Source organism: Piliocolobus tephrosceles, chromosome 4 (genome assembly GCF_002776525.5).
Source record: "Piliocolobus tephrosceles isolate RC106 chromosome 4, ASM277652v3, whole genome shotgun sequence".
In the NCBI taxonomy this organism is placed as follows: Eukaryota; Metazoa; Chordata; class Mammalia; order Primates; family Cercopithecidae; genus Piliocolobus; species Piliocolobus tephrosceles.
In genome coordinates, this window is record NC_045437.1 from 133,163,906 (window position 1) to 133,182,177 (window position 18,272).

The window sequence follows — 18,272 nt, forward strand, 5'->3', positions numbered from 1 at the left end:
TTTTTTTTTTTTTTTTTTTTTTTTTTTTTTTTTTTTTTTTAGTGCCTGTGATGTACTAGGGACTGAGGATAAGCAGTAAATCAATGCCAACTCTCATGAAGCTTGTATCCAGATGGGGAAAGAGCACAGATCACAAGAAAATACATGAATAAAGTAGTGGCAGATTATGCACCAGGCACAGTGGCTCAGGCCTAAAATCTCATCATTTTGGGAGGCCAAGGTGGGAAGATCACTTTAGGAAAGGAGTTTTGAGACCAGCCTGGGTAACACAGCAAGGCCTCGTCTTTACCAAATCTGAGCCTGGGAGTTTGAAGCTGCAGTGAGCTAGGATCACACCACTGCACTCCAGCCTGGGGGACACAGCCAGACCCTGTCTCAAAACACAAGAAAACAAAACAAATTATACAATTGGGAGCAAGGTTAGTCTTGGAGAGATGCATGACGCCTGGTGGTTGAACCAGATATCGGCTTTGCTCTTCCTGGCTGTGTGACCTGGGGCAATTATTTAACCTCTTTGAGTTCCTTTCCTCATCTATAAATGGGAATAAAAACATATCCAGCTTGAGGATTTGTGAGGAGTTAAAGAGAGAATTCACAGGAAGCACCTACTATGCCTGGTAAGGGCTCAGGTGTTAACTAGGGATGAGTTGTCTTCAACTGACTCCATTTCAAAAACTATCTTTCCCACTCTACCAAGGGTGTTAACTATCAAAGACACGGTAGGGGCTTTATTGGCAGTCACATTCATTCAGAGATTGGAGACTGTCCTTCCAGCACTGGAAAAACCAGTTTAATCACTCTATGCTCAAGGAGGGTCAAGACACAAGTATCAAATAAATATAATCTGAAATCTTTATTCTTGATCCTGCAGACCACACTCTAAGGGCCCTCAGTTTACTGTCATTCTCAAGATCCAAGTTGTTGCATTGCTTTTAATTACAGACAGAAATCCACATTCATCAAAAACTGGGGATTTGAGGCTGAAGAGTCAGGAGCCAGTCTGCTGGTCAGCCAAACCTTGGAGCTCCAAGGCCAGCAGGAATTTACCTGGGCTTGGCCCACTTAGGGCACAGGATAGAAACACAGAGTGCAGGTAGAGTCACACCGGGGAGGCCCTGCATCAACCTTGGGGCTGAGGATCAAAGTCTTCCCTCTTTCCAGATATACCAGCCCACTAATTTCCCTTTCTAATGATTCTTCTCCAACCCCCGCACTCTTGGGGCTAGAAAAGAGATGGGAAGGGAAGGAATAGTAATTGTCTCTCTCTCCAGCTGCTCTGGATTTTTGTATGCCTCTGGCCAAATGTGAAGGGACCAAAGGTACTCCCCATAGCAGGTGGTGTTGGAACAGTTGGGGCATGCTACTTCCCAGTGTGACAGCTCATCAGTGGAGTGGGGGACTTGGTGGCAATCTGGTCAGCAGCTAGAATGCCTCCCATGCCAAGTCTGTACCTCTACTTGGCCATTGAGATTCACAGCTGATCCCACTGTCCAAGCCTTTAAGGCTGCAGCCCAGAAATTACCCCTGAGTTCTTTTCTCCTAAGTTCCTGGATGAGCACCAGAGTCAACAAAAAAGTGAGCCCCTAGTATCCAGACAGCCTGGGACTGTCTTCTGCCACATCCCAACTTTGCTCCTCATCCTCTTCCCACCTCCCCAGATCATAAGTTGGTTGACTCCTTGAGGAATGGAAAAGTGCATTCTGCCAAATTCTAGCTTGGCAGCCAGGCCACTTTGAAGCAGTGAATTTGCTGTTCTTTTTTCAGAGTAAGACAAAATGAAAACACTGGGTTTGGCCACCAGAGTTTGGCTGTGGTTCTATTATTGTTTTGTTTCCAGTTCTGCGATTACTGCCTTTATGTCTCAGTGACTGACTCCTTAGGATGTAAGTAGAGGGGGAAGGGGTGATGGTGGGATGGACTGGGTGGATACCGAGGTGCTGACTGCCAGGCTGGAGTGCTCGGGGAATGAGCTGGTTGACATTTTTCCCTGAGGCATCAAGTGGCTTTCATAGTAAGAAGGTCAGCTGAGGTCTTGCTTCTGCCTCCAAAGAGGAAGTGACAGGAGCAACAGGATATTTTACATTGGTCGTGTCCCTGTCAGCTCTGGATAGGGAGGCATGGCCAATTGCCCTTTGGGCCTCTGGGAGCCAGCTCTATGTCATCCTTGGGCTAAACAACAACAACAACAATAACAACGGAGATTCCGTCTCAGGAGGAGAATTGGTGTAAAGGAACTCCCAATGACCAATATCTCAGGGAAGTCCTTGGACTGTGCTACATTCAATGGGTCAGATTCCACCTTCTTCCCAATGGCATAGAGATGGCACCGAAAGAATGAAGGAGAAGGGAGGTCCAGGGGACCTGCAGGCACTGATGTAAACTTGGGTATTTGGTCACTGAGTCTGTTTCCAGGAAGTTCTGCCACCACTGCTATTTGGGTAGAGATGTTTCTCCTGGAAACAGTGATGAGGTATAAATGAACTTCTCAAGAAAAGAGAGCCCATTGGTAACAGTTGCACTGGAAAATAACCAGGTGGTTTTGAAATTGGGAGGTCAGGCTGTACCACTGGGCTCATCCTCTCACTCACATATTCCAAGCTTCAAGAATGGATTATAAATACTTTGGGTTTCTCTTCTGGCGATGAGGTGCTGGCAAGTTCTATATTGTCCACAAGGACGTTCTTGTCTTCCAGTCTAATGACAGTGGGTTCTGGAGCGGGAGAAGGGGGTGGGTTTTTGTGCATGTGGGGCAAGCTGGCGCAGCTGATGTCCAGGTCTTTGAAAGCATGCAGCATGAACACACCCAGGATGATGGTGACAAAGCCCGAGAGGGTGCCCACAATGTCCACAGCAGACATGCTGTACCACTCCTTGAAGAGGATGATGGACGAGGTAACGACCACCGTGGTGAAGAACACGTAGTAGATGGGGAACACTAGGGAGGTGTTGAAAATGTCCAGTGCCTTGTTGAGGAAGTTGACCTGAGTGCTGAGGGACAGTGCCAGGATGAGGGACAAGATGTAGGGGAGCGGGTGCCTGACAACTGGCAGCCCCTGAAAGAAGTTCTTGATGGTGATGCCCAGTCCCTTGACAGCAGCCACGGAGAAGGCCCCGATCACAGAGCAGATGATGATGTAGATGAGGATATTCCTTTGCCCGTAACGTGGGGCGATGACAAAGATGAGGATGAGGCATGACACCAGCAGAAGCACAGCAAACACGATGAACCCTTCAGGAGGAGAGGGAGAAGGATCACCCAGCTGTGGAGGGTGCAGGCTGTGTCTAGGGCCCAGACTCATGGCAGTGGGAGGTAGCATTAAGATCATGGGCTCTAGAGTCAGACAAACATGGGTTCCAGTCCCAGCTTCATGACTTTCTAATAACTTGGTTAGGTTGTTAAACCCCCAAGAACTCAGTTTCCCCATTTGTAAAAGAGGACCAACAATAGGATCATCCTCATAAAGCTGTTTTGTGGGATTCAGTGAGATAACGTATATAAAACATTCATAACAGTGCCTGGCACATAATAAACACTTATTAACGGTACCCATACATACCAGGCCTGGAAGCCTTTAAGCTAGCCTCCCTCGCTAACAAGTACCAGCCCATTAACATTTCTTCTTTAGCTTGCCTTGTCCTCTAGGTGGCAGCACCTGAGATGGTCAGAACCCAATCTGAATTTTGTTTGTTTGTTTGAGACTGAGTCTCCCTCTGTCGCCCAGGCTGGTGTACAGTGGCACCATCTCGGTTCACTGCAAGCTCCGCCTCCCGGGTTCGTGCCATTCTCCTGCCTCAGCCTCTAAGTAGCTGGGACTATAGGCACCTGCCACCATGCCTGGCTAATTTTTTGTATTTTTAGTAGAGACGCGGTTTCACTGTGTTAGCCAGGATGGTCTCAATCTCCGGACCTCGTGATCCGCCCACCTCGGCCTCCCAAAGTGCTGGGATTACAGGCGTGAGCCACCGCGCCCGGCCCAATCTGACCTTTTATGGGGCAGTGGGGGGCATTCAACCTCCAGTATTTTCCTGCTCTTTGGGGGCTTGCAGTCTACCTGTGTCTTTCATCTTGGAAGCCATCTCCATGATGGTGGTGACCTTCTCTTCCTCAGGGGCATGTATCACCATCACTGTGCTGCCGGCCACACAGATCACGCAGCCCAGCTTCCCCAGCAGGTTCAGACTCTCTCCCAGGAAATATGAGGAGAGGATGGCACTGCACATGGAAATGGGAGAAGGGGATTAGAGCCGATACACGTGTCCCAGAGTCCCAAAGAAAAATTGGGCCTGAGCAAGCACTCCCAGAGAACAACAGATCAGAACTCACTACTCTCTCACGTGGAAGTTTTTCTTCCAAAAAAACTTATGTTACCATGGGCAAGTCATGTGACCACCCTAAGCCTCATTGTCCCCGTCTGCAAAATGGGGATGCTAATAATATCCATGGGTGGGCATTGTTCTCAGGAACTAAATGAGATAATGCACAGAAAATGCACAGTATAGAGCTGGTACCAAAGAATAAACACAGCTGTCACATATGGAGGGCTCAGTATGTGCTGAACATTCTGAATGTATCTCATGTATTAACTCATTTAATCCTCACAACATCCCTAGCTGAGGCCAAGAGAGGTTAAGCAACTTGGCCAGGGTCACCAGGTTCTAAGAGGCCAGGCCGGAATTCTAACCCAGGCAGTCTAATTCCAGAGTCAGGGGGCTTAACTGCTATGCCACGTTGCCACTCAAGTAAACACTCATTAAATGTCTGGTAATTTTAAAAATAATTGATATGAAATGTCTGTGCTTCCCACCACCCTCAGTTCTGCTGAGGGGGGGGCAAAAAAATGGTTTATATAGAAACTCATTTCTGGGAGTGTTAGAATATGTGCTAGAGGAATAGAAATGCAGGTGAATTTCTACCATTTTAGAGACTGAAGGTATTCCCAAACAGAAGAGTTGGAAGAACACTTCAAAATGCTCTTGTCACACTGCCTGCCCAATGGACACATCCTGTCTTAGCACTGCCAACAGATGGCTCTCAGCTTTGGCTTATAGACACCTCTGGTGGCAGAGAGCCCACCCCTTCACAAGCCAAATGAGGCTGTTGTAGATTTGCTCTAATCATTTACCAAAACTATGCCTCCTGGTAATTTCTATTTTTTGCTCCAGCTCTGCTCCTCGGGTCATCCATAACAAATCTATCATTTCTTTCATTTATATAAGCCAATAGAAACAACCTCAGTGACAATCACAGGTACCGTATCTTAGGCATTTATTACCTACTATGTATGGTGCTAGGAACTTCCTGTCTACCTCACTAGCATCTCACAATTCTTTGCGAAGTGAAATATACTATCTCCAGTTGTTAGATGAGAAGACTGAATCTCAAAGAAGTTAAAATGACTTGGCAAGTTCAAATGACTAGCAAGTAGTGGAACCAGAAATTCAGCTCGAGTCCTTTATAATTATAAAGCTCATGGGTTTTCTTCTATGCCTCATTGAAGAAGATCCTTGTGACTTCCCTGAGTCTTCAATTTCTGGGCAAATTATCTCCAGTTCCTTGTCGCGTCGTGGTGACATGATTTCCATTCCCCTCACATCCTCGAGCCAAGCCAGCAGAGGCGAGAAAGGAAGGGAAAAAAATCATGGGCAAGCCTCATATGATCTCAGGGGCATGCTTCTGTCTCTTCACAAAGGTGGCATTAGTTTAGGGTAAAAACCTATTGGCTGTCTCGGGACACAATTAGCCTCAAAAATCCTGCTTCAAGTTGTCAGGAGAGAGGAGATTGATATCTAAGCTCTCTTGTCTGTCTTCCGTCTTTCCTCTGAAACTACCAAATACATTTTGGCCACAATGTCCCATTCAAGAGATTATTCATGCAGGCAGGGGTCACACACAAGGATTTCATGGCTCTCCCAGCTTCCCCGGGGTAGGAATTTGCAAACTAATCAGATATGCAATTATGGTATCACAGCTACATCAGCTGTGTTAGGCCAGTTATACAGCGTGAGTTAGGCCAGTTGTACAGCATGAGTTCTATTTGGTTTTTGAGTGTGCAAATGTTGCAAAATTTTCATCAAGATGGTAAAACAAATGATGGGTACTGGGTGTGGTGTGCTAGGATTTACCAGCGTTCCGAGGTTAGGCCAAGGTTAGTCTCCAGATGGGGCTCCCGGACCCCCACAGAGGAGCTGGCTCTGTGTTTGTAGCTCAGGGAGCAGTGGGAAGCACAGACGTTTAGTGTCAATTATTTTTAAAACTATCAAACATTTGTTGAGTGTTTACTTGAGAGGCAATGTGGCATAGCAATGAAGCCCACTGACTTTCGAATTAAGACTGCCTGGGTTAGAATCCTGCCTGAGCTCTTAGAACCTGGTGACTTTGGCCAAGTTGCTTAACCTCTGTTGGGCTCAATTAGGGATGCTGTGAGGATTAAATGAGTTAATACGCAGGATACATTCAGACTATTCAGCACATACTAAGCTCTCACTATGTGACAGCCGTGGTTATTGTTTGGTACCAGCTCTGCACTATGCATTTTCTGTGCATTATCTCATTCAATCCTCAGAATGATGCCTCCAGTAGGTATTATTGGCATCCTCATTTTGCAGATGGGAAAAATGAGGCTTTGAGTGACTAAGTGGCTTACATGACTTGCCTATGGTAACAAAACTACTAAGTGGCAGAGCGAGGATTAGAACTAAGGCAGCGTTAATCCAGAGCACATGCTCTTAACTTGTATGTTGCATCTAATCGCCGCACCAAAATACTGGCATGCACCGTTCAGCCTGTCGACGGTGGAAGCCCTTCCAACTGGTTTGGGCTTGGCCTGCCTCTCTATTACCCAGTCAGTCAAGGGGATGCTGGGGCAAGTGGCAGCAAACATTCCCAGGGTCTATAGCTCTGAACAGCACACTGCCTCTTTCTGGAGGCTGAGACCAACCCAGGTCCCTGATTGCCAACTGGCAGTCGATCCCACTTGGCAATTCCAGGCCTCAACAAACTGACAATGGAACAGAATAAGAAAGGGCTACAGAGGGGACAATAACCTTATGAGGACACTCAGTGCTCCCAGAGGTGTGACGACTGTTGCAGGTGCAAATGCATAGGCTCCAAAGTTGGCAACTTCTCCAGCAGCCACTAGGAAATGAAGACAAAAAAGAGGCTAGCATGGCGCAGAAGCACCATCTCCGTTCCAGACGAATCATTCCGTGTACAACCAGCTGGAGAATCCCAGACCAGCATTCCTTAAAATCCTGATCGTACGCTCTCTCCCTGGAGAGTCTGATCAAACGTCGGTCCCAATCTATCCAGATCGGATCCTTCCATTTTAAAGATGGTGAAGCTAAGGCCCTGAGCCCAAGGTCACATGACATGCTTATGGGGTAGAAGCCCTCTTGTTCTTTAGGCCTCGTGGCTTCTAGTCCTGGCACAAATTTGTCTCAGAGACTGCCAGTAGTTTGCACTAGATCTTTAATTTAAATTCTAGGAAGTGTTAATTATCAAAGGAAGAAACAGTTACAATGATTGATTCTCCAGGTACCAACTGGTCCGTGGACCCCTCTTTTCCAGGGGAATTGTGAAGAGTCTAGAACTACAGGCAGGTGATTAGAAAAATCTGACATTCCCGGCTGGGCGTGGTGGCTCACGCCTGTAATCCCAGCACTTTTGGAGGCCGAGGTGGGCGGATGACCTGAGGTTGGGAGTTCGAGACCAGCCTGACCAACATGGAGAAACCCCCATCTCTACTAAAAAAAAAAAAAAAAAAAATTAGCTGGGCATGGTGGCGCATGCCTGTAATCCCAGCTACTTGAGAGGCTGAGGTAGGAGAATCACTTGAACCCGGAGGTGGAGGTTGTGGTGAGCTGAGATCGTGTCATTGCACTCCAGCCTGGGCAACAAAAGTGAAACTCCATCTCAAAAAGAAAAAAAAAGAAAAAAAGAAAAATCTGACATTCCCAAGGGGGCAAGTCTTTTCTCTCCATCCGAGTTTTCCAATTTGTAAACTCCTGAGTTAATATACAGGATAACACTTAGAAAGTTTAGCACGTAGTAAGCCCTCAATATGTGATAGCTGTGGTTATCAGAAAAGTGTCTTTTCCATCTCTCTGCTGATAGAGAACGACCTGGGTCTCCCCTTTAAAAGGAGATCATCACCGGGATAGCTCTGGCTGAGATGGGGATCAAAACTTGATGTAGGGGGATTACAAATAGAAACCTGGTTAATTTTCCACCTAAAAGAGTCAGGGTTTGATAGCAGGAGAGGATGGGTGGAAAGTGGGGGAAATGTGTGAGTATGCAAATTTAGGCAAACTTTAAGTAACGGACCAGCTATGTTCTAAGTGAGCCAATACATTAACTGCCTGTGGACTGGGGGAAGTTGGCCTAGGAGTTCCAGCTTCTACCATGTAAAAGTCAAGAGTCCACTACCAACAGAGCTATAGAGCTACGTTTAAAGGGAAGTTGAGAAAATACACCTTCATTGTTGCCAGCTGTGTGCAAACCTCTCTGGGAGTAGACGCTTCATGGATGAAGACTGGCTTTGAGGGTAAGATATTCTCCCTGCAAAGGTTGTCAAGGTTTTCCCCTGGGAATCTGGGCCTCAGATGGACACTTGCCATACTAGAGACAAAAATGCCCCACCCACCCCTCCCTTTGTCTCTGGCCCTGCTATCAATAGGCCACTGTTATTAGTAGCAAACAACCCACTTACTGGTGAGAAATCCAGCCCACCACATTGTATCTTTCAGGTAGCCGAAGCCTCCGTCCACTGTGGAGGGAATAGACACAAAGTTAGCATGGAACTTGGCCACACTTTCTCAGGCACCTTTCCTAATTCTCTGCTCACTTCCCGGCCTCTAAGGGCTGCTCCTTGAGGGTTGGTTCTGGGCCTTCTCCTGGGTGGGTTCATTTGTTCCTAAAGTTTTAAATACCATCTATATCTGGTGCCTCTGTATCTGTAGCCTGGGCCTTCCTTCTGAGTTCAGGTATATATCCAACTGCTTACTTCACATCTCCTCTTGGATTTCTCACAGGAATCTCAATCTCTGTCCTAAGTGGAGCTCTTGGTTTTAAATGTTCCCCACCCACCTGCAAAATGAAACACAGTAAGTGGCACTCTCATTTATCCGGTTGCTTAAGCCAGAAACCAGGGAACTGCTCTTTGACTCCTCTCTCTCCTTCTGCAACTGGTAACTCTGTCTCCAAAAAGCATCTCGCATGTGTCCACTCCACTGCTACCCGCTACACCAAGGCACTGTCATCCCTGCTCCAGGCTGAGGCAACAGCCTCCTTCATAGTTACTCTAGTTCCACTCTTGACCCTTTAATAACCTATTTTTCTTTTCATGTTAACCAGTGGTCTTTTAAGAATGCAAATCAGGGCTGAGCATGGTGGCTCACACCTGTAATCCCAGCACTTTGGGAGGCCAAGGCGGGCAGATCACAAGGTCAGGAGATCAAGACCATCCTGGCTAACACAGTGAAACCCCATCTCTACTAAAAATACAAAAAATTAGCCAGGCATGGTGGCAGGCGCCTGTAGTCCCAGCTACTCGGGAGGCTGAGGCAGGAGAATGGCGTGAACTTGGGAGGTGTAGATCGCAGTGAGCCAAAACTACACCACCGCACCCCAGCGTGGATGACAGAGTGAGACTATGCCCCAAAAAAAAAAAAAAAAAAAGAATGCAAATCAGATTATGTCACCCCTCAACTTATGGCTAACCAATGGCTTCTGAGTGCTCTCAAGATAAAGACCAGAATCCTTAACAAGACCATACATAAGACTATGTATGTATGGCTCTACTCACCTGTCCAAGCACATCTCCTGCCACTCTTCTCCTCTCTCTTAGCTCTCCAAAAACGATGAGCTCTTTTCTGCCTCGAGGCCTTTGCACACGCTTTCCCTGTATCCAGAATACTCTTCCTACTAATACTTGCCTAAACTTACACTCACTCTACAGGTTGCTGTGTGACTGTTGCTTCCCCTACGATGCCATCCCTGACTCCCTGATTTCTATTATTTCCTGTTGGAGTTCCCTGTCTCCCTGCCTCCCTCCATCCTTTCCTTCCTTCCTTTCTTCTTTCCTTTCTCTCTCACTTCCTTCCCTCCCTTCCTCCTCCCTCCTTTCTTCCTTACCTTTTTCCTTCCCTCCTTTCCCCACTACAGGGTCTCGCTTGGTCACCCAGGCTGGAGTGTGCAGTGGCACGATCATAACTAAATGAAGCCTCAAACTCCTGGGCTCAAGGGATCCTCCCACCTCAGCCTCCTGAGTAGCTGGGACTACAGTCATATGCCACCATGCCTGGCTAATTTAAAAAATTTTTCTGTACAGATGGGGTCACGCTATGTTGCCCAGACTGGTCTCAAACTCTTGGACTCAAATGATACTGACACCTCAGCCTCCCAAAGTGCTGGGATTACAGGTGTGAGTGACTGCACCCAGCTGGGGTTCTCTTACTGCACAGCTCTTCTCTTTCATGGCGTTGTTGTTTATAATTTTAGTTGATCTTCTTATTTTATGACATTTCGCCCAGTAAAATGGAAGCTCTGCAAAGCCAGGAACTGTGTCTGCTTTGTTCAGGACCTGGCACATAGTCAATACTCAATAACATTAGCAACAAGGATGACAATAATGATGGATGATGATAGATGGGTTTAAGACAGTTTCATACAAATCCAAAAATCTTATGTTGCTTTTTGGGAATGCCCACTTTTCTAAGGAAAAGGTTTCTTGTTTTCATCGGGTTCCTAAAAAGGTGAGAATTTCCCGTAAATGTTAAGAACTCTGAGAGCATTCTACTCTAAGGGTTGAAATCACCGAAGATACTGAAATAGCAGATTGGAGAAAAAAACCTATTCCAGGGAAGCTGTCATTCTGAATGGTCGATAATACCTTCTCTGAGCACAAGCAGAAATTTCCCTGGCACTCTGGGAGTTCTCTGGCCTTTCAAACACTTGTCTAGAAGTGAAGGGTAGAATAGCAAAGACCATTGTTCCCGGCTTCATCCCTGCACCTTACAGCTATTCATTTTGCAGCCCACATGGGCTCTAGACCTATACGTCTAACTGTGGGAACCTCCCACTGAGATCACAGTAATACCAGTACTAGTGCTAGTGTTTGCACCAGTACCTCTAACTGTGGGGACCTCTGACTGAGATAACAGTAATGCCAATCCTAGTGCTACTCTGGGCTAGGTATGACTCTAACTATGTTGCATTTTCTTATAACCCTTCAGGCTGGTACTATTATTATTATTATTTTTTTTTTTGAGACGGAGTCTCGCTCTGTCGCCCAGGCTGGAGTGCAGTGGCCGGATCTCAGCTCACTGCAAGCTCCGCCTCCCAGGTTCACACCATTCTCCTGCCTCAGCCTCCCAAGTAGCTGGGACTACAGGCGCCCGCCACCTCGCCCAGCTAGTTTTTTGTATTTTTTAGTAGAGACGGGGTTTCACCGTGTTAGCCAGGATGGTCTCGATCTCCTGACCTCTTGATCCACCTGTCTCGGCCTCCCAAAGTGCTGGGATTACAGGCTTGAGCCACCGCATCCGGCCTCCAGGCTGGTACTATTCTTATCTCCATTTTATAGATGAGGAAACTGAGGCATAGAGATGGATACTTTTCTAGCCCAGAATTGAATCACCAGGAATTGAGGAGCCAGAATTAGAACCCTAATAGTCTGCTTCCAAAGTGCAATATCCCACAGAAACATTAAATTGAACATGTCCAAACCTGAATGCATCATCTTCCCATAAACCTGTTCCTCCTTCGACGCTCTTCATCTCAAGAAATAGCACCTTCATCTCCCCAGTTGCTCAAGTCAAAAGCATGAGTCATCCTTGACTCCTTCCTCCACCCCACCTTGCTTGAAGCCAACCTGTATCAAAGCTGGTAAGCTCTGCCTTCAAAAACTAGCTCTGGAATCCGCCACTTGTCTCCATTCCCATTTCCATCTTCCTGGCCCAAGTTCTGTCCTTTCGCTCACCTACTTGGCCTCCCAGGCTCCAGGCTTGTCCTCTAATCCGTTCTTCACCCAGCAACCAGGGATCTTTTCAAATTGTAAATTAGTCTGTATCACTCCCCTGCCTAAAACCTTTCAGTCACCTAACAATTGCACTTAGGCTCTGTGCTTCCATTTACAAGACCCTTCATGAGCTGGCCCTTCGCTCACCATGCACCCCTCCTGCTCCTGCCATCCTGAATGACTTTCGATTTCTAATATCACTCAAGCTCTCTCACCTCTCAGCCTTTGCACATGTTATTCCTTCTGCCTGGAACACTGTCTCCCTCTTTGCCCTTGTACCTTGCTGTCTCCTCATCATCTAGGTCTCAGTTTAGAGATCATCTCTTCTAGAAAAACCTCCCCTAATCTCCTGAGTCTGGGCTTTACACACCCCTCCAAAATATTCCCCCATAGCAGGCTGTGTTTTCCCCATGATGGTATTCAACACTTGATAAAACAACTGCCTACTGACTCATCTGTCTCTTCCACTTGACTGAAGGTTCCATGAAGACACTGAATCCCCATGTCTAGCATTGTCCCTGGCATACAGCAGGCATGCGATAAATGGTGATTAAATGAATGAGTCCTTCTGTACAGGATTCCTTTTCTTAAGCACTGTTTCACAGAAAAACATCTTATTTCCCAAACAAGCAAATCCCTTGGGGTCAGAGACTTCACCATTTTCTGGCAGCCCAGAAGGGAGCTCAATTGGATGGCAAGTGAGGGCACACCAGCGTCTGACATTGCTCTCAGCAGAGGTAGCTATTCCCATTTTGCAGAGAAGCTGTGACTTGCCTGTGATGATGTTGGTAGGAAGTAAGACCAAGACCAGACCCTCAGTATCTGATTCTTGGTCCTGAGACTTGTCCCTTCCCTCCTCTAATAAACACACCATGAAGGTCTCAGGAAATTGGATTCTAAAGGAAGTCCTCCTGCTGGCTCTCTAAACTGAGACCTCCTGTTGGAGACCTCCCTTTTTAACCCTAAACCCTAACCCTGTTGGCAGGTGGGATTCCAGACAGGGTTGACAATGAGCCTTTTGTATTTCGCTGAGGCCATCCTCTTAGACTGCAGCCCTGGCCCCTGTGAGGGTTCAGCTGCCCTGTGCCCCATCCTCTCCTGGCCCAGGAACCTACCAGCTCTAGTGGCTCCCGTGGCCACGAGTCGCAGGAGGCCTTTCTTCTTGAGGATGACGCTGCTGCCGATGAGGAAGCTGGACAGGAAGGCCAGGCCCAGGCCGATGTAGAAGCCATAGTTCTGTCTGATCCTTTCCTGCCAGCTGTGAAAGGTGGCATTGCTGGGCACCTCAGGGCTGAGGTCACCGACAATCTGGCACAGGACTTCTTGGGAGGAGCAGTAGAGGTGGAGCAGGGAACCTGGATGGGAAGACCATGGTGGGAGAGTCACACTGGGGACATTTGCACACTTTTAAAATATTGGAATTGGCCACTGTTTCAAATCCTGTGCTTCTGCTACTGCAGCGCTATACCCATATACTGTGCCTCCATCCAAAAATAATAATGTTCAGTGAGTGCTCACTCTAGCTAGGGGCTTTCTTTGCATGACCAGAACAAATTTGTACCACCACGTGCCAGATACAAACATGGGCAAAGGGGCAGACCCTCAGTCAGAAGAAGTACACAAGTTCAATGAAACTGCAAAGAATAGCCAGTAATTCTCCAGTGCTACCACTCACATGGTCCTCTGCTCTGGGCTTTTCCAGGAGGGTCTCTAGTGACCACTTGGAAACAGGCACGACAATCATTTCTAGGCTTTTAGTTGAAGAAACCAAAGCTCTGATAAGTTTAGTAACCTGCCCAAAGCCAAAACATGGGTACTAAGTAGTGAAGCCAGTGTCAGATTCTAAGCTTATCTGATGCCAAAGCACATACTCTTAACCACCACACACACCTCAGTAAAGCAGTTAGCATCTGGCCTCCTAAGAGGCTTTTTGTTTGTTTTTGTTTTTGTTTTTTGGGTAGAGATGGGGGGTCTCGCTGTGTTGCCCAGGGTGGTCTTGACCTCCGAGCCTCAAGTTATCCTCCTGCCTCAGCCTCCCAAAGCACTGGGATCACAGACGTGAGCCACCGTGCCTGGCCCTAAGAGGCATTTTAAAATAGAAAACATTTAAAAATTGGGAGATTTTCCATGAAAATTCAGGTGTGAGGCTACGACGAAAAATCAGGTCTGCTCACCATATTGCACCCTCTTCTAAGGCAACCATTGGCTGCAGCTGGGCAGTGTTGCCCCCTAAAATAGGACATACTCTCTGCAGTTCCCCAAGAGTCTTATCTGGCTCCTTTCAGTAATTTCTGGCATGTGCTTGGCCTTTGTAGGCATCTGAGTTTGTGACCTCTGGAGGTAGCCTTTTTCAAGCTGTGTGTCACCAAGGCCCAGGTCCCTATGCCAAGGATGTAAGCCTCAACCCAAGTATCCCTCCCACCAACCTAGAACTCCCAGCCAGTGCCTGGAAGGGACCCCAGGTCCATGGTCAAGCAGCTCTGGCTCTGGCACATCTGCAGTGCAGAGTGGCATCCTGGTGGAACAGACTAAGGGCAATGTTGACCTTTCTTCCATGACACAGACCCATGAATAACAGAGCTTGAAGAGCCCTTAGAAAGCAGCTAAATTCTTATTTCCAGCTGGGGAAACTGAGAAGGGGAAGGGCTTGCTGAGGTCACCCCAACATCCGGTGAAAGATCTGGATCCCGCACCCACTAGGGCACATTCATGTGTCTTTTGCAGTGTGAGATCTCTCTTTCCAAAACCCATGTCACAATCAAGGGAAGATGAGACAAGAGGCATCTCAGTCCCTAATCAGACTTGTTCTGCGCTGCTCATTCCTGTTTCTCCAGCTCAGGCTTCCTTGCCCAAGAGCTGAATCTGGGGAGTTCCCTGGGCCCAGGAAATGAGCCAGAGCCTGGGATGACACGGGTTAGGGGAGGTGACTCCTGAGAGGAAGACCAAACTCATCCCCACGCCCTTCTCCTGCTCCCTGAAGATGCACCTCTAGCAGGTGGAGCCAAAGAACCCTCTGTGGATGGACTTGGCTACCACAGTAAAGCCTGCAGCACCCAAGGGCTCAGCACCCTCCATTGAGTCAAGTTCTCCCACTACAGTGAAAAGTAAAAGACAGAGGGCTGATGGCCAAAGTAATCCAATTCTGAGCATAGGCCAGATGATTCCTGTCATCCCTTCCAGAATATGCTAGGACTGGGGAACACATTCTGGCCTAGAGAAAAGGTGAGGCTGAAAATGGCCTGCCTTACTCAGGAAACCAAAGTCAGACACCTAACGGGCTGGCTTGGAAAGCTTCACTGTAGAAGGGAAGAGGTTAGAGAAACAGGGAGATCTCACAGTCTGCAGTTCCAAGCCAAGGTAGGAGAGTGGAGCTACACCAAGGAAGGAGTCAAGGTTTTACTGTCCACCAGCCCTGGATCTATATTCCATTTCCTTACTGTATTACCTTGAGCAAATTATTAGCTGTTCAGAGCCTCAGTTTCTGGATCTTTAGAATGGGGATAGCAAGATAGTAAAATAATAATACCTACCTACCTTCTAGAGTTGTTTTAAGGATTCCCTGAGATAATGCAGGTAAAGGGCACAGTAGGAAGCCAACGGTCTTTTTTTTACCCCTTCCTGTGGTTCTTTCTCTTTCTTTACCAAAGACAAGACCATCCTGTGGAGTCCTCCCATTGACCCAAAGAGAAAGCCCAACTGCGCAGGTACTAAAACCTGAAGCAACTATACATTAAAAGCACAGAATCCCCCACCCCCACCTCTCAGAGTGTCTGCTGTCGACAAAATGCCTGTCCCAACTAACCCCCCATCTCAACCCAGGGACATCCTTTCCTTCCCTGCCTCCTCTCAGCCACCCCAGCTGCGAAGATGAAAGTGAAGTCTCAGCCAGAACCCTGATCTTCAAAGCTGGGTGGGAGCCACCTCGTGCTGGCCCTCCCCCTCCCCAGCTTTGGCCCCCTTGGGAGGAGAGGATGCGAGGGAGAGGGGTGGCAACGAGGGGAGGGCGCGAAGCGCGGAGCCCGCCTGGTCCCCAGCCCTGCCGTACACGCACCGTTCTCGCAGCTGGCGTTGCTGACCCGCAGCTCCATGGGGCCCAGGGCACATGAACCGACGCGCGGGCGGACGGCGCCCGGCGCCCGGGCTCCCCAGCTCCGGAGCAGGTGGCCGCGACTTGTCTCCCGCTTGGGTCGCGCGCGAGAAGCCGCCGGGGGTCCGGACCCAGGGGTGAGGAGAGTGACGCCTCCCAGAAGGGGAGGGTCCCCTGGGAGGAGTCACCCGGCTTCTTGAGCAACTCCGGAGGAAGGGGGCCCAGGGCTCGGGCCGCCCGCAGAGGGGCGCCTGCCTTCCCGGGGTGAGGACGCTGTCAGGCTCCCAGCTCTGGAGTCACCGCCCCGTGCCAGGGGGAAGAGGTGAAGGGGCGGGTTCCCCGCACCACCCCTCCGATGCCTGAACCGGTGCCCGGCTCCATCCCCAGTGAAAGAGTACAGGGGCCCTGGATGGCTGGAGAAGGGGCAACTTTCCTTCCGAGGTAGAAGTGGCAAGTAGGGGTTGGAAGTGGGTACTGCTGCCAGTTGGGAACCTGGGTTCCTTCTTTTCCTTCCTTCTGGCCCTCCCACCCTCCCCCTCTCCCTCCTCCCCTCCACCTTTCCTCCCTTCCTCCCATTCCAGCCTCCTCCCTTCCTTCTGCCCTCGACCTCCTTTCCTTGCCTTACCCATTCATTGATTCAACCTAGGTCTGATCTGTGCTGGTAGGTAACAGGTACATTGAGTGCCTAATAAATGCTCAATATATATTTATGTCTAATGAATAGATAATAGGAGCTTGGTAAATTAAATGAAAGAAAGAAATGAAGTGATTGAAGACCAAAATGAGTCAGACTATTCCCTGTCCCCCAAGTACCTTATATTTTAATGGGGGAAACAAAGTGTGATCATCTCTTAGAGACCAATGTTTTTGAAATTACCACTTTAAAATTATTTACATACACACACATACACACATTGTGATGGAAAGCATATTTGTTACTATGGGTAACAGTAAAAAGCAGTTAGCAAAACACTGACCTGGACCATAAAAACACTTATGTAGAGTTTGCTATAGGCCAGAGTTCTAAGTGCTGAAAAAGTCCAGTTCATTTAATCTTCATGACTGCCTTATAACGTATAGACTTTTATTATTTACCAAAAGGAAACGGCGGCACAAAGTGCTCAAGTAACTTGCTGGGGATCTCAGCTAGGAAGTGGAAAAGCCAGGATCAAACTCATGCTGTCAGTGGCCACTTAAGCTGCCTGGCATTTTACACTGAAGAAACTGCTCCTGGGCAGTGAGGTTGTGGGGCTACTAAGAAAGCAGTGATTGGTTCTGCCAGTGGTGGTCACCGGCTTCCTGGAGGAGGCAGCTTTTAAGAACTGTCATGTATGGAGTCGTCAGCATGGGCCAGACACCCTGCTAACCCCTTTCCAGGCACTGTCTCATCGAAGCCTCCTAGGAGACAGATATTCTTACTCTTTCCATGCTACAGATGAGAGGAAACTATTATTATCTTTTTTTTTTTTTTTTTTTTTGAGACGGAGTCTTGCTCTGTCGCCCAGGCTGGAGTGCAGCAGCTGGATCTCAGCTCACTGCAAGCTCCGCCTCCTGGGTTTACGCCATTCTCCTGCCTCAGCCTCCTGAGTAGCTGGGACTACAGGAAACTGTTATTTTTAAAAATTTTATCATGAGGTAATTTTAGACTTATAGAAGAGTTACAAAAATAGTATAGAGAGTTTGCATATACCTATTAGCAGCTTCCCTTAATGTTAACATCTTGAACAGGAATAGAAAATACTATACTTTAAATACTCCAAGACACTTGCTCCCAAGGTTGCACAGTTAGTGAATGAGGGTGCCAGGTATAAACAGAGCTGCTCTGACCCCCAACCCTGTCCTCCTAGCCACTACCCTCCACTGTCTACTTGTGGACTTCTAGCTGGGCCTCCAAGGATGGGTTCTTCCAGCATGGGGCTTCCCCTAACTTGCTGGATGACTTTAAACAAGTTGCTTACTCTGCATAAGGATCAATTTCTTTGTCAAATGCAACAGCCCCTTCTCCAAGGGGTCGGGATCGGGTTGGGGAGAGGAGAGGTTAAAAGAGAAAGGGAAATGTGAGACACAGCAAATGTAACAGGCCGCGTTTGCTCATTTTACTTGCCACATAATTTCACAAGGCCTTGATTCTGTAACGATGTGCACCTCTCTGGAAAAATGCTTTGAAA

General features: G+C 48.0%; 1 protein-coding gene across 1 annotated transcript in view; it reads right to left on the bottom strand.

The window, feature by feature from the left end:
* Nucleotides 1–829: 829 nt before the first annotated feature.
* The window catches only part of NIPAL4 (NIPA like domain containing 4), a 28,694-nt gene continuing 11,251 nt past the window's right edge, over nt 830–18,272 (bottom strand). Inside the window, 8 exon segments of the mRNA XM_023218755.2 lie at nt 830–3,229; nt 4,053–4,213; nt 7,045–7,135; nt 8,709–8,765; nt 13,133–13,372; nt 16,069–16,150; nt 16,152–16,226; nt 16,228–16,377. Coding sequence (XP_023074523.2) covers nt 2,601–3,229; nt 4,053–4,213; nt 7,045–7,135; nt 8,709–8,765; nt 13,133–13,372; nt 16,069–16,150; nt 16,152–16,226; nt 16,228–16,377 — 1,485 coding nt within the window. The 3' untranslated portion in view covers nt 830–2,600.